General features: G+C 47.0%; 1 protein-coding gene across 1 annotated transcript in view; it reads left to right on the top strand.

Annotated features, from left to right (window-relative positions):
• pdhx (pyruvate dehydrogenase complex component X) overlaps window positions 1-15,651 on the top strand; it is a 40,936-nt gene extending 25,285 nt beyond the window's left edge. Inside the window, exons 6-11 of the mRNA XM_031900436.1 lie at window positions 1,934-2,108; window positions 2,293-2,440; window positions 7,065-7,123; window positions 9,852-10,010; window positions 14,218-14,282; window positions 15,062-15,651. Coding sequence (XP_031756296.1) covers window positions 1,934-2,108; window positions 2,293-2,440; window positions 7,065-7,123; window positions 9,852-10,010; window positions 14,218-14,282; window positions 15,062-15,326 — 871 coding nt within the window. The 3' untranslated portion in view covers window positions 15,327-15,651. The remainder of the gene's footprint in view (window positions 1-1,933; window positions 2,109-2,292; window positions 2,441-7,064; window positions 7,124-9,851; window positions 10,011-14,217; window positions 14,283-15,061) is intronic.
• Window positions 15,652-25,982: the final 10,331 nt, after the last annotated feature.

Genomic DNA, 25,982 nt, shown 5'->3' with positions numbered 1-25,982 from the left:
CAACAACATGTAAGCATGGTCTAAAATGGATTTTTGCTTTTAAAGGGTAAGTTGTACTTAAATGGCTAATAATATATTTGACAAAGCAGCTGCTGTTCGTAAGCCTTTATAATCTCCCAAAAGATCTTGTACGCTCTGCTCCCGTGCCGCTTTAACCATTGTGCCGCCGGAGATACGACCATAATGGCTTCAGCTGCGCTCCTTTGCACACAAACAGACCATATATCACTTGAGAACATAAATAGATTTTCTGACATGGGCTCCTTGGGTTTAGCGGGAGCTGCTATTAATCACGCTGAAAGCTGATTAGGGAGCGGGAGAGAAGTGAGAAATTAAAGGAACGAGGAGCAGTTATGTAGCAGCCTTCCATTAACACCGTATGGTGCGCGGCTGCTGATGAGCGGTTGGTCAGTCGACCAGTAGCTATCCGGCGGTGTTGATACTCTGGTTAAATTACCGAATCCAAAATGGGTATTTTTGGATCGATATTACTAGGTATAGCTTACACATAGCTAGTAATACGGTAACTCTTCATTTTGTGTGTTGGGCACTCCGAGATATTGGGGTTGGTCAGTTAATGGCATTGGTCACTTGGAGCTACTTGTGTTGGTCTGCATCAATAGAAAGATACTGATATTGGCATCATTGAGTAAAAGCTCTTGGTGTCAGACAATAAAAGCTATTGGTGCTGGTCAGTATTGACTGAGAACTGTTTGTTTTGGTCAGCACTGACAGAAACCTATTGGTGTTGGGCAATAAGGGCCATTGGTGTTGGGCAATAAGGGCTATTGGTGTTGGGCAATAAGGGCTATTGGTGTTGGGCAATAAGGGCCATTGGTGTTGGGCAATAAGGGCCATTGGTGTTGGGCAATAAGGGCTATTGGTGTTGGGCAATAAGGGCTATTGGTGTTGGGCAATAAGGGCTATTGGTGTTGGGCAATAAGGGCTATTGGTGTTGGGCAATAAGGGCCATTGGTGTTGGGCAATAAGGGCTATTGGTGTTGGGCAATAAGGGCCATTGGTGTTGGGCAATAAGGGCCATTGGTGTTGGGCAATAAGGGCCATTGGTGTTGGGCAATAAGGGCCATTGGTGTTGGGCAATAAGGGCCATTGGTGTTGGGCAATAAGGGCCATTGGTGTTGGGCAATAAGGGCCATTGGTGTTGGGCAATAAGGGCCATTGGTGTTGGGCAATAAGGGCCATTGGTGTTGGGCAATAAGGGCCATTGGTGTTGGGCAATAAGGGCCATTGGTGTTGGGCAATAAGGGCCATTGGTGTTGGGCAATAAGGGCCATTGGTGTTGGGCAATAAGGGCCATTGGTGTTGGGCAATAAGGGCCATTGGTGTTGGGCAATAAGGGCCATTGGTGTTGGGCAATAAGGGCCATTGGTGTTGGGCAATAAGGGCCATTGGTGTTGGGCAATAAGGGCCATTGGTGTTGGGCAATAAGGGCTATTGGTGCTGGTTAGTATTGACTGAGAAATGTTGGCATTGGTCAGCACTAACTGAAACCTATTGGTGTTGGACAATAAGGGCTATTGGTGTTGGGCAATAATATCTATTGGTGTTGTACAATAAGAGCTATTGGTGCTGGTCAGTATTGGTTGAGATCTGTTGGTGTTGGTCAGCACTGACTGAAACCTACTGGTGTTGGACAATAAGGGCCATTGGTGTTGGACAATAAGGGCTATTGGTGCTGGTCAGTATTGACTGAGAACTGTTGGCATTGGTCAGCACTAGCTGAAACCTATGGCCAGTGTTAGCAGAAAGCTATTGGTCAATGTGAGTTATTGGATGTAGTCTGCATTGACTGAAAGCTCTTGGGGTTGGTCAGTATGAGCTAGTGGTGTTGGCCAGCAGGGACTGGCTGGCATAGGTCTGTTAACTTTGCCTCAACCATTCTAAAAATATGGCTGTGGTTTTTGTTTCATAGGGATGCTCTGAAATTCCTGGCACAGAAGAAGGTATCCGGGGAGAAGCCCATAGCAGCCGCCCCGAGCCCACCCCCAGAGAAGCTTCCAGCATCCCCACCTGCAGCGGCTCCAGCGCCTGTCTCAGGCCGTCCATTCTTTCCCCCCATGTCCATCCCTGGAAAGCCCCATACAGAGGTAAGTACATCCAGCTGTGGGGCAATATTGGGCTGTATGAGTGCTGTGTGCTGACATAAATGCTATTTATACAGATTGCTTTATATAAATTCCCATGTCCTGCACCCTGCTGCAGCCTGTAGCGCATTAAAAGCACCGGTGCGGGCGCGTTCCGGGTAACCACCTTCTGAAAATTCCCTTTCAGGGCATGTTTTCTGAAATACCAGCCAGCAACATCCGAAAAGTGATAGCCAAGAGGCTAATGGAATCCAAATCCAGCATCCCTCACGCCTATGCCACGACCGACTGCGACATGGGAGCCGTGATGCGACTGAGGAAGGAGCTGGCCAAAGGTCGGTATCGGGGCCTCCATGTAAAAATAACTCAATGGGGAACTAAACCCTATAAAAGAATATGGCTGGAAATTCTATATTTTCTACAGGTATGGGATACCTTATCAGGAAACCTGTATCCAGAAAGCTCAGAATTACGGGAAGGCTGTCTCCCATAGAATCAAATTTAATGAAATAATTCAAAATTTTAAAATTTCTAATTGATCTCGACTAAGATATAACTAATCCTTAGTTAGGGGCAATGATTCTATTGGGTTTAATTCATTTTTAAATTAGCAGGCTTAAGGTATGAAGATCCAAATTATGGAAAGAGCCCTTATTCAGAAAACCCCAGGTCCCGAGAATTCTGGATAATGGGTTCTACAGCTGTATACTGAACCCTAGTATCTTCGTCTAATTCTTTGTTTTAGCTTTAGTTGCCCTTTAAACTTACAAACTGCCGCTGCACTGCACCCACAGCAGATGTGGCGGCCACGAAATTGACTAGTTACACCTTGTTCTCTGTCGGTGTTGGACTGGGGAGCCCAGGGCCCGCTGGGGCTGCCACTTTAAGGGCCCACCACCTTCACAAACTCCCTCTGTATCCCATCGCAATTTTCCACTCCACGCGTGCCTCTTCTCTCTTCCAGGCCAGCAGGGGAGTGTGGGGGCCCACAGATCCAGGCCAGCAGGGGGGTGTGGGGGCCCACAGATCCAGGCCAGCAGGGGGGTGTGGGGCCCCACAGATCCAGGCCAGCAGTAGGGGATGGGGCCCGCAGACCCCAGGCAGCAAAATGGGAGAAAGGCAGTGGTCCAGTCCAACCCTGTTCTATGTACCTTCTGCTCTTGGGCTGCTCTCCTTCCTGTTGGCCAGAAAGGGCTTGTTCTGGCTGAGACAAGGTGCTTTTGCCATAACATTCATGTCTGTTGGTGTTTGGGTCCGGACTGTCTATGGCATCTTACAACAGCCTCTCTGGCATTTGCCAGAACCCACAGATTGCCAGTCCGGGCCTGAGGCTTCATCAAATCGCTTTATATTGCCCATAGAGATCGGTGTAAAGGCAAAAATCTAGTCAAGCCCAAGTCCAGTCCCCCGGAGTCTGAACAGAGGAAAGAGAGCAGCCCAGGTGCAGATTAAATTCTACTTCTACGTATTCCATTTATCTTGTCCTTTACAGCCACCACTATTCCTGGGCCCCAGCGGAGATTTAAGACCCCAGATCTGAAGCAGCCAATTGTATCCCGGCACCGGGTTACAGAGTCATTGTCTATTTATGTACCAGCTAAATCTCATGAGGGGGGGAATTGTCCATTTCCACCTCATTTGTTATTGCTTCAGACAGGGTTAAATATATCCCACACAGACCACCGGAGCACTACAGAAAGGCTTTATCTCTGTACAGCAGCGCGGTCTGTTTTTTCTTTCTTTTCAGATAAAGAAAAGCCTAAGAAAAATATATATATATATATGTATGTAATATGTTTAAACTAATCCAGTGCATTTTTGTATGGCTCGACTTAGCGCCACTAATGGAGGGCTTATCTGCCAATGCCATCTATCTGCACAGGACTCTTGGTACCACACTTTCAGCCTGAGATCTGGGTCACACATTACTTATTCACTGGCAATTAGGGAGAAATTTGATAGAGAGCTCTGCATCTCTGATAATAAGCGGTGATTTATCTGACGTTCTCTTCTCCTAGACAGAAATGTGCAGTAATATTGTTTTCCAACAACGTTGTTGTATATTTGTATTTATACATATGGGAGGGAGGTGCCATAGTGTCGCCATAGTATCGCTCTGTGTGCCCGTAGGTGGGGGATATCGGGAGAAGATCCGCTCGCTTGGTGACATCGCCAAGCGAGCGGATCTGCCCGTGTATGGGGACCTTTAGGCTCTGGTGGAACGGATTGTGAATCCTGAAAATCACCTGACTTTTTTTGTTGCACAAACACGGTTCTTTTTAAACCTAAATTAGGATTCGGAATCAGTTCGGTATTCAGCCAAATAGTTCACAAAGGATTGGGGGGGGTTTGGCTAATTCCTAAAATAGTGTATTTGGCGCATCCCTGAACCTTACAGGTCTGGTGAATTGACTTCTGACTACACTACAGTCTACAAGAGTCAGAACCAGCAGTGCAGACAGACGCTGCTCTTAATAGCAATTCCATTGCTACGGCAAAGATGCTTGGAATGACATTTTTTTCTTCATTAGGGTGGAGTTCCCCTTTGATTTTACTTTCCGTTCCTCTGTCCTGGATCCCTGTGCCCTTTATTCTGCCAAGCGGCATCTTCCTTCTCCAGTGAATCACCATGCAATGTGCGCTCGTTTCGGATTAATTAAAACCACAGCCTAGGGTGTCCCGATGCTGGTGCAGAGCGTGACATTTCCTTGGGGTAGGGACATTCAGCGGGGCTCTGCTCACAATTAGGGAGTCGTTTGGCGCTGCTGCTGCTGGAATGTATTTCCTTCTCACGCCAACTGTACTCATCCCTTTAAAATAAACAGAAAAGCCGCAGGAGGTCCCCATATTCCAGATTGTATTTTGTCTGTTTTGTACACAGTGACCCGAAATGACAAGGGGATGGGACCTTATAATAATGGAGTTATTTTAAATTAACCCCATGTGGTCTGTCTCTTACAAAACAAATAAGGGAAGTGATCCTAGTGCAATAGGAAAAGCCCATCCCACACCTATACCACTGGAAGGAGAGCAGCCAAAGGGCAGGAGGGTTAGTAGTGAGGACAACTGGATTTACATATACAGGCACCCTCACCAAGCCCATCCCACACCTATACCATTGGAAGGAGAGCAGCCAAGCAGCATTACCCACACTTATAGCATATCCCACACCTATACTATGGAAAGGTGAGCAGCCAAGGAGCATTACCGCTATACTGCCTGTGATCATTGCAATAGAAAAACACCCTCACCAAGTTCATCCCACACCTATACCACGGGAGGGAGAGCAGCCCAGGAGCATTACCCCTATAGTGCCTGTGATCATTGCAATAGAAAAACACCCTCACCAAGTTCATCCCACACCTATACCACGGGAGGGAGAGCAGCCCAGGAGCATTACCCCTATAGTGCCTGCGATCATTGCAATAGGAAAACACCCTCCCCAAGTCCATCCCACACCTATACCATGGGAAGGAGAGCAGCCCAGGAGCATTTCCCCTATACTGCCTAAGATCAGTGCAGTAGGAAAACACCCTAACCAAGTCCATCCCACACCTATACCACGGGAAGGAGAGCAGCCCAGGAGCATTACCCCTATAGTGCCTGCGATCATTTCAATAGGAAAACACCCTCCCCAAGTCCATCCCACACCCATACCATGGGAAGGAGAGCAGCCCAGGAGCATTACCCCTATAGTGCCTGCGATCATAGCAATAGGAAAACACCCCTCCCCAAGTCCATCCCACACCTATACCATGGGAAGGAGAGCAGCCCAGGAGCATTTCCCCTATAGTGCCTGTGAACATTGCAATAGAAAAACACCCTCACCAAGTTCATCCCACACCTATACCATGGGAGGGAGAGCAGCCCAGGAGCATTACCCCTATAGTGCCTGCGATCATAGCAATAGGAAAACACCCCTCCCCAAGTCCATCCCACACCTATGCCATGGGAAGGAGAGCAGCTCAGGAGCATTTCCCCTATAGTGCCTGTGAACATTGCAATAGAAAAACACCCTCACCAAGTTCATCCCACACCTATACCACGGGAGGGAGAGCAGCCCAGGGGCCGGAGGGTTAGTACTGAGGACAACTGGATTTACATATACAGGGTAGCTTCCAGCGAGCCCAGATTTTACAGCAAGTACACTTACCCTTTAATTTCCACAAATCATCCCTTATTTTTGACTCCAGTGTTTGGTACAAATGATAATTGATTATGTAGTTCGATAATAGTGGTTGCTTAGAGATCCCTGATCTAAACCAGCTAGGGACCCTCTTCCAACTCCGGCATTCAATTTAATATGTCCCACCCCCAGTAGGAAATGAAGGAAGAGTCAATCCAGTGTGCACAATGGCCTCTCCCGTAATTTGTCATTCTTTGTCTCTTTGGCCAGGGGTTCCCAGCAGGTCACTGCCTCCGTCTGCGAGCAGCTGAACAAAGGCAACCAGCTTTATCCATATACCCCCATGGCAGGGGGAACAGCGAGGGCTGAATGTCTATAAACCAACCCCCCTTTCCCCCCCTGGGCTGTGCTGGTACCTACTAAACTGCAGGGATCTGCCAGTATAACGGGGCAGGCACAGCTTGCAAATCCCCAGTTGTACAGCAACCAATAGAAACACATTAGGGTTCATTTATCAACACTGGGCAAATTTGCCCACGGGCAGTATCCCATATGAACCAATTAGCAATTGGCTTTTTTTTTTTTCAGACAACTGCAGGTAGAAAAATGAATGCAAAAATGTGATTGGTTTCCATGGGTTACTGCCCAGTGCTGATAAATGACCCCCATTATGCTCTTGTTCACTTTTGAGTTAACTCTTAGAATGATGTAGAGAGAAATATTCTAACACAATTTGCAGTTGATCATCATGCTTATATTTTATGGGGGTACAGTACTTCCTATATAATTTCACAATTTTATTACCCAACAATCATTTTTTCCTTCCTCCCCAGATAATATCAAGGTGTCGGTGAATGACTTTATCATCAAGGCCACCGCCGCAGCACTTAAGGTAAACGCAAGAAGTCTTGGCACGCTTTACAATTCTATAATGCCACGTTCATTGTTTGTGCCCATCGTTAATGACAAGTGCGGGTTCAATGGGGATGCCCGTCTGAAATGACTAATGGCCAACTTCCTACCCCAGGCAGAAGAGGGGTTCCGGCCCAGGGTTGGGGGTCAAGCTATTAGAATAACTGGACTGGTTTAAAAATTGGCACCGACCGACTTTACCTTTATTCCCCTTAATTACTGTAGTATAATGTAACATTGTAGCTTGGAATGTCGGTGGCTGCCATTGCAATTGCAGCATTAGCTATGTTATTTATAATAATAATTAGCAGCCCCCATGCCCACGGGCATAGCTAGGAGACCATAAGGGCTGCGGCTGAGCGTCTCTGCCTTCTGTCACTAGCACAGAGGCCATGGATGACACCTGGAGCTTGGAGAAAGGCTGTACTTTGCCAGACAAGTTGAGATTTCATTCAGTTGGCTCTCACGCTTGGCACAGACCCCTTCTGGTTAAATCTGATAGGGGGCATTAGCTGTGCCAACTGCTAGCGCACATTCCTAACATCCCAGGGAACCCTCTGCATTCACGCACCGGCTGTGTGACCCCTTGGCAGCAGTAACACCGGTGTGTGTGGTTTGCATTGCCCTGCGACCCTTCAGCAAGTTTAACCTGTACTCTAAAACTTTATATATCATAAATATCTTTGTTCTAGCTATAAAGCAGAATATGGACACTGGCATTCTGTAAAAGAGACAAAGTCCAGCACTGTGGTATTCCTGGAGATTTGGGTTCATTCATGTCGGATGAGAGATTTAAATGCTGAAAGTTTGTAACAGCCCTGTGGGGCCCCCTATGGCTGCAGCCAGCGCCATCTGGGACACTCTCTAGAGGCTGCCGCAGACACCACTGACATTTGATAGGTGCTAGGAATGCTCCGCTCCCACCATTGCTGGCTCTGGGACAGACTGAGTTTCATTGGTGCAACTGGCTGAAGCAAGATACTATGGCTCGGAGTGATTGGAGCTAGCCACAACAGTGGTACATGGGGCTGCTTTACTTACTTACACATGCACTTGTCAGGTGGTTTACATTCAAAGCAGCTAAAAACTGTTTAGGCCACTGTGTAATTGAAACACAAGCACCTAAGTAGCCAGTGTTCTTCTGTAGGTTATAGTCCTAGAGCAGTTGGAGAGGGCATCATGGCCACCCCCTTCTTGCACTTTTGGTGTGTTTGCCAGGTCTCTGCACCCTGCAGTACATCAAGCACTGCCCATGCCCTACCCTTCTACCTCCCTCTAGTGCCAGATACTTGTTGCAGTGAGTATAAGGGACCCTTTCTGAGTGCCCAGCAGGTTCCCTTGGATTGTTGCTTGCTTCTCTAATCTGTTCAGAAGCAGAATCACTGCATTAAGCAGCAATAATCCGTAGATTACATAACCACAGAGCCATGTCCCACCAGCTGTTGCCCACATCATCCCCTGGCAGCTGGCAGGCTCGGGCTCAGGGACCCTGGCTTCTGTATATTCGCTGCCCCTGCCCTTATGTTGGGTTACGTGTGTGTAAACCAAGGCTGCCCATGCCCAGCACGTGGCCCTATCTGCCTGTGTGTAGTGGGTAGGAAAATTCATTCTTTATCCTAACATCGGGCATTTTGCCTTCTACAGCAAACACATGTATCCCTTCTGCCTTTTGTTTTCTTTGCTGAAATCTGACCACTGGGGAGTTACAGTTCACTTCATGTTCCGTTCAGCTCACTGTAGTGTCCCTGCCCGCTCGCAGTATCACAGACGGCCAGGCTGACCACGGACCTGCCCATATGCCATGATTTCACTCGGGAAGGACACACAGTGGCCTACAATTATACAGCGAGCGCTGTACTTTACTCAACTTATAATTTTCTAGCTGCTGAATCTGTTCCAGGCCCCTGTCCAGACTCTGGAGGCGCATCTGGTATCCGTGCCCCATTTCATTGCTGAATCAGTGTCATTTAGGCTTTTTTTTTTCTTCCAGTCTTAGCTGAAATTTGGAACTTATGTTCTGTTTGGAGTTTTATCACAGTTCTGCAGAACCAGGCCCAGACTGGGATTAAAAATAGACCCTGGCATTTTGCTTACACAGAGGCCCAATAAATAATGACTCTCTATGGCATTTTACAGCAGCCCCTTTGGCATTTGCCTGAACCCACAGATTGCCAGTCCAGGCCTGCTTTTACCATTGCTTGCACTGCTTGCTGAAATGCATTCTGGGACATAACAATATGGAAAGCAGACCCATCAGCTTCTGGTAGGTCCAGGGCTGGGTGGTCTAAGCAAGCAATGAATTATGTATTCCAACAAATATTTTTGATGCACTCCCAAGTTATTTTTGTGTACTGGTGTCATAATATGTGTGAATGAGCGCCCAGCTTAGAGCATTGGTTCCCACACTGTGGGGCTGCCCCATTAAGGAGGAACTTTAAGGAGGCTCAGTGGCAGGGGGGCTCAGTGGCAGGGGGGCTCAACTAAGGGCCAGTAGTAATAAAGGTTTTGCCTATTTGTTCTTCAAGAGTCTCCTAAAAGTCCTTCCTGTAGGGTGAGATTTGGGGTAAAAGAACCTGCTTTAGATATGAACTGTGGCAGATTCACCTGTAACCTTGAGCTAATGGGGGCCCTCAACAAAGGTTAGACCTCCAAGGGGGGGCTCAAACTGGAAATCTCACACATTATTTGAATTTCTATTCCCACCATAGCAAATGCCTGAGGTCAACGTGACCTGGAACGGAGAGGGAGCCGCGCCACTGGAAACCATAGACATCTCCATCGCTGTGGCCACCGACCGTGGGCTCATCACACCTATCATCAAACAGGCAGCCAGCAAGGGGATCCAGGAAATCGCTGCTACTGCAAAGGTGAGAGGGAGTCTGGGTAATGTCATTTCTGGAAAGGTGTGTAAGCTCACGTGTAACCCTCAGCCCTTAGCTACAGCATCTGTGGCCTAGCAACCTGGCATTTATTTGAATGACCGACTGGAATGAGGAAAAAGGAGGAGCTCTGTACAGCATAGAATTCACTGCCGAAAATACCTTTGATTTAATTGGGTCTTATACAACCCAGTTCCCCACAGCTTGGCTAAGGCTGCTGGGAGTTGTATGTCACCAGCATCAGGAGGGCCACAAACTCCTGAATTCCACAGACCCCACAGAGCATGAAAGCCAATCTTTCTATTTAACAAGCTTAAATAAATTCCTGGGTTCTGCAGGGGTCCTGCCTGAGTCGCTGCCCAAACCCAATAGGATTTTCTCCCTGTAATCATATTATAATACCAAGGGGTTGGGATTGGCTTGTCCTATTCATCTCTGATCAGTGGCACGTTGGGACACTGCTGGGTTTATTTACCAGTTCAGCAAACCCTATTGTGCTCAGCCTTTCACCCCAGCCACTCTCCGTGACTTCATTAAGCTGAAAAGACTTCTCTGTGTTATTGAGTCAGAACCACCACAGTTTTGGCAACTGTCAGTCTCTTGGCCAGAGTGAGACATCAAATGAATATGTGCCAGCAGGGTTCTGACATTCACGCACACACACACAATATTTTTATATTTTTAAGTGACATTTTTTTCGGTTGCCTAGTCCAATAGAGCTTCTGGTTCTGCCGTCTGCCTGATAATTGGGATTCTACTTCTGCCTACCACTTATGGCCTGTTTATCCAGGGGGCTGTGCTTAAAAGCCAAGTGCCATTTGGCTAACGCCGGGCACTTTGTAATATAGGGGTTGCATGCACTGTACCCCAACTATTATTATTAACATTTATTTTTAAAGCGCCAACATATTTCGCAGAGCTGTACAATAATTGGGTTTCATACATTGGACATACAGAGTAACATATAAAGCAACCAATAACCGATACAGGAGGGGAAGAGAGCCCTGCCCAAAAGAGCTTACAATCTACAAGAATCCCAAATAAGGGCATATCGTTAGTACTGAGCCTACCCTTAGGCAAGTGGGGCTTTATCTGCAGGTGGAGAATCAGCCCCAACACTGGGATCAGCCTTTCTCTGTGCCTGCACCCAGTAGTATGCGTTTCAGTGCTGAAATCTGCTCCCAGGCTAATGCCATGGCTCCAAGTGAAGGCAAAGGAAAAGGCTAATGCCAGCGTAGGGCCTGAATAAGCCCAGTTTGGCATCAGCCTCATGGTAGGCAGACCCTAACTGACCTGGACTGGGCCAGCGAGACACCAGGAGAAAACCCGATGGGCCCCAGACCCAGACTCCATTCCTGCCGGGAAGCATCAGTGCTCCCCCACTGGTCTCCCTTCCTAATCGCTCGTGGGTAAGTATGAGCTATGTATGCTCCCCCAGTGGGCCCCACACAGCCCAGTCTGACTCTGAGGGTGGGCTCAGTGCTAAGAAGACGGGCCCTTAAAAAGGCACAAAAAAAGTTGGGGTTCAGTGCACGCAAGCACTATATTACATAGCACACAAACATGCAGAGGCCACAAGCCTGTGCCACATGCTTAATGAAGAAATACAAAGTGAAAGTGAAATGCGTTGGTGAAATACAGTCTGTGTTCCCAGTAACCAGACATTTTGGTTTTGTGGTAACTGCGTAAATATGCTGCAAAGGTGTCTCCCAACCCACACATAACTCCGTGCCACACCTCATCTGAGGCTTCCCACTGCCAAGCGAGTACATCTGGGCACAAACCATGCACCAGCTGCCATGTGAGATGGGCGTTCTCCCTGTTGCCCTAAGGTTCATGTGTAGAGACATGTACGGGCAGTGCCACACCGTTCCACACCAACTCCCCACCAGGGTTCATTCCCTGGAATCCAATCTCGTTAGTACCATGGAATTCAGTGTTAACTGACTTCTCTATCTGTCATGTAGTTCACTGTGTCATCTGTGCTGCTCCATTGTGTGAGAGCCTGGTGCTTGTGCAGTTATTATCCAACATTATCTAATGGACATGGGGCTGCTATAAGGTTGGGCACAATGGCCATTTATCATTGAGTCTCGCCCTAAGGCAGCTGTGCCACTGTGACAGAATGCTCTGTTATACAGATAGCTAGAATCTCAGCCATAAAGCAGGGCAGGACTGCTGCTTACAATGGGGGGATCAGATAGGATCTGTGCCACTGTGACAGAATGCTCTGTTATACAGATAGATAGAATCTCAGCCATAAAGCAGGGCAGGACTGCTGCTTACAATGGGGGATCAGATAGGATCTGTGCCACTGTGACAGAATGCTCTGTTATACAGATAGCTAGAATCTCAGCCATAAAGCAGGGCAGGACTGCTGCTTACAATGGGGGGGGGATCAGATAGGATCTGTGCCACTGTGACAGAATGCTCTGTTATACAGATAGCTAGAATCTCAGCCATAAAGCAGGGCAGGACTGCTGCTTACAATGGGGGGGATCAGATAGGATCTGTGCCACTGTGACAGAATGCTCTGTTATACAGATAGCTAGAATCTCAGCCATAAAACCGGGGCGGGGGGGGGGGGGGGTGGGGGATCAGATAGGATCTGTGCCACTGTGACAGAATGCTCTGTTATACAGATAGCTAGAATCTCAGCCATAAAGCAGGGCAGGACTGCTGCTTACAATGGGGGGGATCAGATAGGATCTGTGCCACTGTGACAGAATGCTCTGTTATACAGATAGCTAGAATCTCAGCCATAAAGCAGGGCAGGACTGCTGCTTACAATGGGGGGGATCAGATAGGATCTGTGCCACTGTGACAGAATGCTCTGTTATACATAAAGCAGGGCAGGACTGCCCAGAAGAGGGAATAAGACCCAGCTACATAAGTAACAGGAAACACATGCCTTTCTGCAGGCATATAAGGGAAATATAACTATAACATACACAACTGCAGGTAATAGAAGTCATTTTGTTTTACACAGGAATACAGGCATTTAGACAGAATCCTTTTAACTCATTCCAAAGATGGTTCTGCAGACAATCCACATTTCATTCCCCCGGTGTTTGAGTTATTAAACGTTCCAATACCGCAGGTTCATTCCTACACATGAAAGTTTGGCTGCAGCGCCTCTCCGTGCAACGAAATGTGCTCTCTGAACTCCACCCTGACGGAAGCCAATCGTGTTGTGTCGAAACGCGCTGCGTGCTGGGGCGGCCCAAAGATAAGGGTTTGGAAAACCGCAATACCATGTCCTTCCCTCATTTAGAGCAAGGGGGGCCCTTTATGTAGACCTTTCAGGAGATATGGTAACCATGTGACTGAGCTGGGACAACCAATCGGTAATTAATGTGCTTCCCTAGGCCCATACGCTTGCCCGTCCCTCTCATACACAATACAGTAGGAGAGGGTTTCCCATCTTCCTTAGCTGGCTTGTCCCCCAAGTGTCCGTTGGCTTGTCCCCCAAGTGTCCGTTGTCTGCCCCCCTTAAGCTGCTGCCCTAGACATGGGCCCTCGGGTGCCTATATATATATAATATATATATAGCCTGGTAATTACTAAAGGTGGCCATACACGTTCAGATTTAAGTCTTATTCTGGCAAACACTCGAATATCGATCGTAAGTTTAAATGCAACAATCTAAAACTCACATTCAGACTGAAATTGTAGGATAAAGCCCTAAAAATAACCAATGGAAGGATGTTCTGTACATGAAATAGTTGGCATGGATGAATCGTTTGAAAGTGACTCCCATTGTAGGTCCCCCAAGGGTATTGGCAGATACACAATACATGCACAGATTTTATCCTTATCCCACCGAAATTTTCTAACCTGTCCCGTCTACTAAATGATCGATCCCCATGGTGGGAAAAATAACCGGGATGATAATTCCGAGCCGACACACAAAACATTATATAGGTGGGTATGTATGACCAGCTTAATAGCAACTGCCAAATCATTAGGATTTAGCCAACCAGAACTGCCTTCATAACTTTACCTTTAGGGTTAGAACCCACAGAGTGGTTCAGTTGCCCGCGATAGATTTCTGCTATTGCGGCAACAAACCACTCCAAAATGGCTTTCCATTGGCAACAATAGAGTCGCCGGTAGAAAGCCCTTTGCATCACTTTGTTTACTCAAAGTCGACTAAAGTTGCCTGCAGGATTACAATTTTGTATTCAATCTGTAGGTCCTGGCACAGAAAGCACGAGATGGAAAACTTTTACCCGAAGAATATCAAGGAGGGTCATTCAGGTAGGTTACTCCGTAAGTGAGCCTCACAGCCTGCATTAACCAAATTAACTAAAGGCCCACTGTACATTTATATGTTTCTGCAGGATTTTGTTTATGCCTGGGGATGAAAAATGGCAGAATAGGTTGATGGTATCTCTCTTAACAGGTTATGAGCAAACTTAGGGGGCTGTTCCTGCTGAATTGTGCTTAGTACAGGGGAATCCCTATGCTGCCATAGTTTTATGGTATCTCTCTGTACAGGCTATGAGCAAACTTAGGGGGCTGTTCCTGCTGAATTGTGCTTAGCACAGGGGAATCCCTATGTGCTATAGTTTTATGGTATCTCTCTGTACAGGCTATGAGCAAACTTAGGGGGCTGTTCCTGCTGAATTGTGCTTAGTACAGGGGAATCCCTATGCTGCCATAGTTTTATGGTATCTCTCTGTACAGGCTATGAGCAAACTTAGGGGGCTGTTCCTGCTGAATTGTGCTTAGCACAGGGGAATCCCTATGTGCTATAGTTTTATGGTATCTCTCTGTACAGGCTATGAGCAAACTTAGGGGGCTGTTCCTGCTGAATTGTGCTTAGCACAGGGGAATCCCTATGTGCTATAGTTTTATGGTATCTCTCTGTACAGGCTATGAGCAAACCTAGGAGGCTGTTCCTGCAGGATTTTGGCCATTTTTAAATACTTTCCAATACCATAACAGACACAAATATGTTTTCCAAGTTTGTCTTTACTTCCCATTTAATTATTTTGTTCTTTATTTCCTTCTCTTGCCTCGCTGTGACCCTCCAGCATTTCCAATCTGGGCATGTTTGGCATCACCGGGTTCAGTGCAGTGATCAACCCCCCGCAGTCCTGCATCCTGGCGGTGGGAAGATCCCGGGTCGAGCTGGACCTGGCCGAGGGCGAGGAAGGAAACCCGCAGCTCTGCCAGAAGCATGTCATGAACGTCACCCTGTCCAGCGACGGGCGGCTGGTAGATGACGAGCTCGCCTCTAAGTTCCTAGATTGCTTCCGGAAGAACCTGGAGAATCCCCTCCATTGCGCCCTGCTGTGACTGAGTGAGCCTTTATATTAAAGGGACAGTGCTACTGAAATACACAATGCTCTTAAATTGGTACCTTCACTAGTATGTGAAAGATGCCCTCACTTTTCCCGACTCAAAAGTGTGCCAATACCTAACAGGAAGTGAGGGGTGCCATAGAAAATGGTTTCCCCCCTGCTTTTATAATACAAAATATATGCACCTTGACCAATCTATTGGCCAGAGATTTAGGGTTGAACTGTATAGCAGTGAGTTATAGAACAGTATCCCCCCACATCCGACTGAACAAATAACACTCACTGGGTCAATAAAAACAGATTAATTTATTAGAACCCAACAGGCCGTTTGCGTTTATTACATTGCTGCCTTTTGGGCTGCACCCCGGGGGAAATAAAGGCTCTGACATGAGTGATTGCACATGAACGGCCTCTCCATAAAATGTATATTACTGTGTGAATAGGCACTGTCTCGTGTGTATGTAACGATTACAGCCAGTTTCAGGTTTCCCATAAGGTTCCGTTCAAGCAGGAGCAGCCCTGGTCCCATAACAAGACATGATCTCTCACCCCGGTGCCTTCAGAGAGATGCAGATGTGACTGCTTCCATTCTGAAGCTTCTGGTGTCCCTTGAGACCTGTACAGTAGCCCTCACTTGGTACGTATTCCCAAAATCTGTATGCTCGGCACGGCGCCAGCCCTTGTGTCTGCCTCATTCAATGCCCCCCCTTGTGTTGCAATAGGCTTGGCACTGCCAATGGCCTGTGGCCAGCGTCTCTCTACTGTGCCTCTGTGTGCCCTTGTTTACTTAGAACGCTCTATCTCCTGTTGGGTGACATTAAATTGTCCCCTCACCTGGCACATAGTGACTGCTTCCTACTGACCCAACTGTATCCTCGCACTCTCTGTAGGCTCCATTGTTCACCTTCTTATCCCTGGCCAACTATTCAGCATTGTTCCTTATAGAAATCAATGGAGAAAGGGAGAATATGGCCGCCATTCTTTATATATATTATATATATTATGTATACGGCCTTTGGTGATGCAACCCCTAGCGGTGCTGATTGGTGGGGGGTAATAAGATGCCACTCTGCCAGCATTTACAGTGCTGAAATTCTCTGCAAACTCATCTGGTTAAGATCATGGGAGTTGCAGATGCATGTAGACTCCCCTCACCCATGGCATTTATTGGCCTTTGCTCCCTGCCCCTAGTTCCAGCCCTGGAATTTTTGTGCAGGAAGAACCATAAAAGCAAATATGTTAGTTGCCATAGGTTACTGGACTGGTACAGATATGCCCATTGTTGGTAAATAAGCCCTTAAGTACTGTAGTCTCACCTACTGCCCGCTGATCAAAGATGTTATCTGCCTGCGCAACAGGCCTTTTCCTTATGCTTTTCCAAATTATAGCGCTTCCCCCTCTCCAGGGCGACCCAAAATAGTGTAAAGCTTATATTAAGTTGGATACCCCCTATTTTTTTTTTTTTTTGAACCAAGTAGTTCATCCCTCCTGGCTCATTGGCCACATTTTCCTGCAGTCCCTTCCCCTAAAGATGTTCCTGCTTTGCCAGACCGGGTAATAGAAACTGGAGCATCTTATATGGTATTAGGGGAAGGAAATAGAGGCACCTGTCTAGGGGGGGCAAAATTTAAAAAAAAAAAAAAAAAAATTGTCATTATCGAGGTATAGTTTCCCTTTAAAAAACAATTGTAGTAGTGTATTGCATGCAGATGTCCTCAGTTGGACTTGATGTATATCTCCCATAGAAGCCGTATTAGCGCACTCCCTGCGCCCCGGCGGAGGGGGCCTATCCAGGCGGAAGGCATTTTTGCTGTTTGACTTAATACAGATGCTGCACATCTCCCCCTCGCTATTTTTGTCGTCTGGATCTCATCCTGCCCCGAAATAAATGAGCAGCCTGGATGGGTGCCTCGGCTGGAGCTAATGTTGTTTGTAATATCCAGCCGCCATTGAGACCACGTCATGCAACTGAGGCTTCAGGTGCCAGCCCGAGTTATTTCTGCAGCAGGACTTGTTTATTTAAAGGGTAAATCTGTGCTGTTTATAAGTACGGCTTATTTTCCCCCTAAATGGACTGGAAAGTTTGAGGGCAAGGTAATTTTTTTTTTCTGTAGATTTGCTTTCTGCTCATGTAGGAGCTCCCCTATTGCTTGCTTTTATGGCCCAAGGGGCTTAGGCTGTCTAATCACATAGTGGCCTTTCTGATTGGCTAAACACAGCTACAATGCAGTCACATGACTTCAGAGCTAAGGACCCCTCAATGCAACAATTTCTTGATCACAATTTCTGCAAAGTTGGTGCCAACAGTAAAGCACTGCCACCTTCTCCTGCTTCGGGGTTGCCACCTTGTAGCAAAACACTGGCCTCACTGGTAAGTTACCAGCTAAGCCTGGGGCCTTCATTCCACCCCCAGTAATACGCTTGCCTCACAGGTAATGGGGCCATACACGGGCCGATTGTAGCCGCTGATATGGGTCCCTTGGACTGATTCGGCAGCTTATCGCCCCGTGTAGGGGCAGAAACGACAGCCATACCCAACCGATATATGTGCTGAAATTGGCCAGATATCGATCGGGCAGGTTAAAAGATTTAGTCGAACCTACTGTGCCATTGCTGCCGTTAGAATTCGATTGTTAAGATCCGCTGGCCCTGGGGCCACACAATCGAATTCTAACGGCGGCAATGGCACAGTAGGTTCGACTAAATCTTTTAACCTGCCCGATCGATATCTGGCCAATTTCAGCACATATATCGGTTGGGTATGGCTGTCGTTTCTGCCCCTACACGGGGCGATAAGCTGCCAAATCGGTCCAAGGGACCCATATCAGTGGCTACAATCGGCCCGTGTATGGCCCCATTACCTGTGAGGCAAGCGTATTACTGGGGGTGGAATGAAGACCCCAGGCTTAGCTAGTGACCTACCAGTGAGGCAAGCGTATTACTGGGGGTGGAATGAAGGCCCCAGGTTTAACTGTAACTTAAGGTGCCCATACTTGTTAAGATCCGCTGGCCCTGGGGCCACACAAGTATGGGCACCTTAAGTTACAGTTAAACCTGGGGCCTTCATTCCACCCCCAGTAATACACTGGCCTCACTGGTAGGTCACTAGCTAAGCCTGGGGTCTTCATTCTACCCCCAGTAATACACTGGCCTCACTGGTAGGTCACTAGCTAAGCCTGGGGTCTTCATTCTACCCCCAGTAATACACTGGCCTCACTGGTAGGTCACTAGCTAAGCCTGGGGTCTTCATTCTACCCCCAGTAATACACTGGCCTCACTGGTAGGTCACTAGCTAAGCCTGGGGGTCCTCATTCTACCCCCAGTAATACAATGGCCTCACTGGTAGGTCACTAGCTAAGCCTGGGGTCTTCATTCTACCCCCAGTAATACACTGGCCTCACTGGTAGGTCACCGACCAAGCTTGTTTGTGGCCTGTGGCCTCTTAATTGCCAAAATAGTCAATCTGGGACAAGTCTGGACTGGGCTTCAAAATAGACCCTGGCATTTAAAGCACACAGAGGCCCAAACTGCCCCCCAGCCCAATAAATAGTTACTGTCTGTGGCAACCTACAGCAGCCCCTCTGGAATTTGCCCCTCTGTCATTTGCCCCTCTTTTCAGCCTTGTAACATGGTCAGGGGCACCTGTCGGCCGACGGCTCCATTATTCAGCGGAGGATTTTGGTTGTTGAAGTTCCTGGCATCCTGCAGCCGCTCATGGAAACTCCTGCCTGGTTAATCCGCATGTTTCTCTTTTCATGACAAATGACTTTATTGTGCGCATATTTCCGTCTTCTCTCCTACCCACACCCTCGGGGGCAGATTCTGCTGGCGAGGGTTAAGGAAAAGCCATGGGCGTGACTATCCCTAGGAAGGCAACACTGGCCCCTGGGTCTTTATTTGGTCAACCCTGCTCTCTACCAATCAGATGCCTAGAGGCAGAACAATAGGAGAAACAGATGGCTACTAGGGGTCCATCTTCCAAGTGGGTAGCATTGCAGTGATGGGGTACTTGGTCCGATTCCAGCTAGGGGCACTTTTTATTTTAGTATGGGGAGGGCACCTTCGTTCTTTGGCAGCAAGGAGAATAACTGAAGTATTACAGCAGTGATGCCACCCTTAAGGGGGGCAAAGCCAACGTTTTGGCCGGCCACGGATTCTTTATTCTTACAGCATTTTCCTGAATATTTTGCAAGTCAGGACTGTGCCCCCCACCAAACTGATTCATGGTTCCGGCTGGGGATTCTCTTACATTGGGAGCTGCTGGGATTAAACAATGCCAACTTTGCTGCAACAAAAATAAGTAACACAACAGGTCTGGCAACTTGGAACTCCTCTTAAATCTTGTCCTGGCAGAGAGCGGCGGTAGGGAAATGAGCAGCGAGTCTGGAAAATTCCATTAATGGCGTGCGATAATATCTGTGTGTACCGAGGCACTCGCCCATTGCGCTTGGGCTTTATTTGGCTCTTTCTACTCCTGAAACTTAGATAGGGCCCAGATACCCCCATCTGTCACAAGGGTTTTGGGCATTCTGTGACTGTTTGTGTTGTAAATAAAAAAGAAATATAAACATAGTCACATGTTACAGTAACTACAGTGTCATTGTGCATTGGGCTAGTAAGCATTGGTAGGGTACTGTGTAACTGTGCATAGTGTTCCTTCCCAGAGGCTATTATCCCCCCACTGCTACTATAGGCACCATCTCTCCCTACTATACCTGCTATCCCACAGCCCCAGTCCCTTCCCAGAGGCTATTATCCCCCCACTGCTACTATAGGCACCATCTCTCCCTACTATACCTGCTATCCCACAGCCCCAGTCCCTTCCCAGAGGCTATTATCCCCCCACTGCTACTATAGGCACCATCTCTCCCTACTATACCTGCTATCCCACAGCCCCAGTCCCTTCCCAGAGGCTATTATCCCCCACTGCTACTATAGGCACCATCTCTCCCTACTATACCTGCTATCCCACAGCCCCAGTCCCTTCCCAGAGGCTATTATCCCCCCCCCACTGCTACTATAGGCACCATCTCTCCCTACTATACCTGCTATCCCACAGCCCCAGTCCCTTCCCAGAGGCTATTATCCCCCCCCCACTGCTACTATAGGCACCATCTCTCCCTACTATACCTGCTATCCCACAGCCCCAGTCCCTTCCCAGAGGCTATTATCCCCCCCCCCCACTGCTACTATAGGCACCATCTCTCCCTACTATACCTGCTATCCCACAGCCCCAGTCCCTTCCCAGAGGCTATTATCCCACTGCTACTATAGGCACCATCTCTCCCTACTATACCTGCTATCCCACAGCCCCAGTCCCTTCCCAGAGGCTATTATCCCCCCACTGCTACTATAGGCACCATCTCTCCCTACTATACCTGCTATCCCACAGCCCCAGTCCCTTCCCAGAGGCTATTATCCCCCCACTGCTACTATAGGCACCATCTCTCCCTACTATACCTGCTATCCCACAGCCCCAGTCCCTTCCCAGAGGCTATTATCCCCCCCCCACTGCTACTATAGGCACCATCTCTCCCTACTATACCTGCTATCCCACAGCCCCAGTCCCTTCCCAGAGGCTATTATCCCCCCACTGCTACTATACGCACCATCTGTCCCTACTATACCTGCTATCCCACAGCCCCAGTCCCTTCCCAGAGGCTATTATCCCCCCACTGCTACTATAGGCACCATCTGTCCCTACTATACCTGCTATCCCACAGCCACAATCGCTTTCCAGAGGCTATTATCCCCACTGCTTATATTCAAGTAGACCAAGATTTGGACTCCTGACCAAAGACAGTTCTGATCAAGAGGTGTGACTTGGCTGCTACTGAACAAGGGCCCTATACTGGTGTCCAAACATGGAAATTGTATATCAAAATGAAGACAAAATCCCTTTCCCACTCTCTTCCAAGTACTATTGTGACTGTTCCTGTTGCAACACAATTGTGTAACTGATTAAATGCAGCATAGGAACGCACTCATTCGGAATATTTCCTTCTACTGAAGACCTTTCTTGCCATTGTTTATTACACAATTCAACTTCCGACTATAACTCCTTATCTGAAGCTCCAACTCAGTCCTGGCCCCTCAGTATAGTAGCAAGAGTGGGGGTAGTAGCATGGGGCAGTAGCACTCTGTAGCAGTTTCCTGACCCAGGGACCTTCCATTAATGATGAAGTACAACTGCCGGCAGGCAATAACAGCTGAAAGCTATGGGGCTACTGGAAGCTGTAGTACAAAGCAGCTGAGGTTCCATTGGTGGGACAGTTCAACTTTATATTAATCATGGAACCTTCACAGGCTGCTTTCCTTAGGGCCTGCTGGATCTTTTAGCTTGTACTGTGGGCCTAAAGCATGCCTTAGTCCTGGTTGAGTTTAGTTGTCCTTTAAATCTTTGGAATGGATTTAGCTTAATACCATTATTCTTTGGGATACTGTGGCACATAAGCATGGCTATAAGATTACACGCACACCTGTTATGGGCCGCAGGGTTTATTTACGACTGCCACCAGGGCCGTATTTATATATAGGAACCACAGGGCCTGTGCCTAGGGCGGCAGTCTTAGTGGGGGGCAGCCCTCGGTGCCTGTATAATTAATGGTTTAAAAATCAAAAAAACATAAATAAAAACCTTCCCCAGACATTAAACCTACTAGGGGAAATCTGCCGGCAGAGCTGGGGGGTATTTTCCCCTGTGACATTAACAGAAGTAACGTGCACCCATGGAAAGCGTAGTTAGGTCCGGCGCCTAGGGTGACACTGGACCTATAAAATATATATAATGCTGTCTCACACAAATTGCCATGTTTTTGTACCCATAATGCACAGCCCCAGATTTATAGTTTGGGCCCTACACAATTGCACGTGTCTGGTAGCTAATTGGAAGGACATTATGGACAACTGTCTCACTTCTGGTGAATGCCATTAATACAGTAGTGCTCAGGTGAAGTCCAGTCTGGAGTTCTTAAACAATAAGCCCCATGGAACTGGTTGGAGGGGAGCGCACAGCTGGGCTTGGATAAAGGCGAAATCCCCCAGTCTCGGGCTGCGCATGTTTCATCTCCAAACCATCCCATCCCTGCTGTTATGTCTGCCTTGGATACAGTCGCCACTTCGCACTCTCTCTGCGGATTGTGGGCTTTAGAGAATCCCCTCACATCACGCAGCGCTGTGATCCATTTCATACGTTTCCTCTGGAGCCGACACATTCGGGTTACGTCATCTTCCTGTAGGATCATTTCTGTGTAATCTCTGCCTTTTCATGGACTCAGAATTTGGGAATTTATCCAAAGCTGAGGCAGTTTCAGACTCGAGAGTTTATCTTTTCATTAAGAAAGTACTTGTGTGTCCCAAAATCCAATGTAAAATCTTCTTGCCCACCCTGAACACAATCCCAGGCTTACCCTTCTACCAGCTATTAGGGTTGCCACCCAGCTGGGATTTGACTGGCAAACCGCCAGCTAGGGCTACTGTCAGTATTACAAATTTACCTGTAATATATCTGATGGTAAGGGTGGAAACCTTACCTATAATCCCTTCCTTCCCTACCTCTTTCTGCAGCAGATCACCCCCTTTTATACAGAGGCCAGCCTCTGCCCTTTTCCCCGCCTAGCCACCCGTTCCCCGCCTATACTGCCCGTTTCCCTGCCCCCAATGACATCACTGCCCGCCCCTTAACCTAAAGGCCAATATTAAACGAAAAAAGGTGGCAATCCTAGCTCCAATGGACTTCATTCATTACCTTGTATTGTGTTAACAATGCTTGTAAGGTGGTGTGTTAGAGTTCAGTGCTCTAACACCCCATAGCATAAAATGGAGTGTGAATGCTTAAAGTAGGTTTTAGCTCAGTATGCTGATGAAATGTTTGTGGGTAGCTTCATATTTTGCACAATCCCAAATTTCTGGATTCAGAACCAACCTCCCTTACAATACAATCTCATTTGGGCACATTATTGCTGTGGCCCCCAGTCTTCTTATATTGCCTGTCTGTCTTTATAAGAGTTTTCACTGAGCCCTCCTTGTCTGACAGCAGCATTATGAGTTTGTGCCTGACCTTTCCCGCTATGGGCCCACACTAGTCAGTACAGGGGTCTGGGTCTCCAAGGGCAGAAATAATCAAAGAAAAGGGCAAAATTAATAAAGTGCAAATGAAATGCCAGGGCAAATAATTGATTTGTTCAGGTAATTGCAAGAATGGTGTTTGTATTTGCAAAGGGGGCAAGCAATATAATGAGAAAATAATGTATGTATTATAAGTATATATAAAATAATTATAAAGTATGTAAAATAAAAATTGGATAGTTTGGGGTCTACCCAAATACCATTTTTATACAGATAGCCACCTGCGGCCTGCAATAGTGGAACTATAAGGGTGAAGACACATGGAGCTACATAGTAGCTGCTGCTTGTAGCTACCTAAATGCCAGAAAATCCCCTTCCATAGACAATACTGAGAATTGCCTCTGCTAAAACACACATAGACAATTATCAGTAAGTGATCAGCATTGTCTATTTCTGTAGCCATGACAAGTAGCTGCTGCTAGTAGCTCCGTGTGGCTTCACCCTAAGGGAACTGCAGTACGTACCTTCTTTCTATCACTGACTCCCTGCTCTACTTTCTGGTCCTGAAGGAAATCAACCTCAGCTCTAATACAAGGGGTCAGACACAGCAGGCAGTCATTTATTGGTTAGATTCACGGACCAGTAAGCCAAATGCATTATGGTAGCTTTTATGGCCAGAAAGGCAAACTAACAGACAAGCATTACTTTTCCTCATACAGGTATAGGACCCGTTATCCAGACCAAGGGTATTCCGGTTAAGGGGTCTTTCCGTAATTTGGATCTCCATACCTTAAGTCTACTAAAAAATCAATAAAATATTAATTAAACCCAATAGGTTTGTTTTGCATCTAATAAGCATTAATTATATCTTAGTTGGGATCAATTACAAGGTACTGTTTTATTATTACAGAGAAAAGGGAATCATTTAACCATTAAATAAACCCAATAGGGCTGTTCTGCCCCCAATAAGGGGTAATTATATCTTAGTTGGGATCAAGTACAGGTACTGTTTTATTATTATAGAGAAAAGGGAATCATTTAACCATTAAATAAACCCAATAGGGCTGTTCTGCCCCCAATAAGGGGTAATTATATCTTAGTTGAGATCAAGTACAGGTACTGTTTTATTATTACAGAGAAAAAGGAAATCAGTTTTAAAATTCTGAATTATTACATTAAAATGGAGTCTATGGGAGACGGGCATTCCGTAATTCGGAGCTTTCTGGATAATGGGTTTCCGGATAAGGGATCCCATAGCTGTATCTCTGCCCCTCATGGTTCCCAAAATAATATAATGGACTGCAGTCATTGGTGCCACTGCTTGTAATTATTTTGGGCTAAAATAGATTTATAACTTGGTAACCTGTCACTGCTTTGCCATTGTGATGGGGGCACAAGGAGTCAGAGCATTACAATTATAATATAAAAAGATTCCCTGTGGGACAGTCCGACTATATCCAAAGAGCAAGTACATTTTTCTTAGTAGTAACTGAATCATGTTAATTGGGATTAATCTCGTTCACTGGAGAATATAGAAGCTGGCATTCCCTTCACATTACAAGCAGCAGCTGCTGGTATCTTGGTGTCGCACCCACCATGTCACTGTGTTCAGTCGGCCATCTTGTTGTTTTGGAATATTCCACTGGGCCCTTTCCTGTATAGCTACTGTTGTTACCTCTCTGACCAGGAAAATGTATATAAATCTCAGTCAGTCAGAGCCGCCTCCTCACAGCCCAGTGCGCACCATCAATCTGATGTGTTGTTATAGAAACCAACATGTCTCCATGTTGGAACACACACACACCTCCTGTGTGGGGAACAGGCTCATTTACCATTTTATTGCAGGAGGGGGATGGGGGAATCTGTGGAGAATGATACAAAGATTGTATTGAAGTGCCGTAGGGATGAAGGCCCGGGGCTCCTTACTAATTGATGAAAAATAACAGCACAAATCATGAGCGGCTTTGGCCTGTGGGCAAATAGCTTATTGTGTTCTGTAAATCAGAACTTGTGTAGCCATAATGCACCTTATTTACTCCTAGTCTTTATGCTTACACGGATATGAGGTGAATATACTATGCTGCTAATATATGATAATCTTATTTTAGGCTAAATGTATGGTATATTAACTTTGCCATTTGTGACAATATTTAATACATAAACCTGTATAAAGCTATATATGCATACAAAGATTAAGTGCTATGTGGTAAGAGACACACTGCCCTGTAGCACTTACATTATAACTTATTACTTAAGGCAGGGGTGGGCAAACTACGGCCCGCGGGCCATGTCCGGCCGCTTGGTCTGTTTAATCCAGCCCGCCGGCTCCGCAAGTCTTATCACGCGAGACTTGGCGTCTGGGGACTGACGAGCGGAAACGGCGTAATGCTGGCCCGGCCCGGCAGTAAGTCAATGTGGCCCCTGAGCCAAAAAGTTTACCCGCCCCTGACTTAAGGGCATTATACTGGGCTGTCAAACGTAATCATGGGGCCCCACTTCTAAGTTAGCAGTACTAAGTTAAATTATTAACGCACCAGACACCGGGTTCTCATCAATGTTGGGCCCTGCCCACATGTAAAATGGC

Source organism: Xenopus tropicalis, chromosome 4, assembly GCF_000004195.4.
Source record: "Xenopus tropicalis strain Nigerian chromosome 4, UCB_Xtro_10.0, whole genome shotgun sequence".
NCBI lineage: Eukaryota > Metazoa > Chordata > Amphibia > Anura > Pipidae > Xenopus > Xenopus tropicalis.
This window is presented reverse-complemented; position numbering and strand designations above follow the sequence as displayed.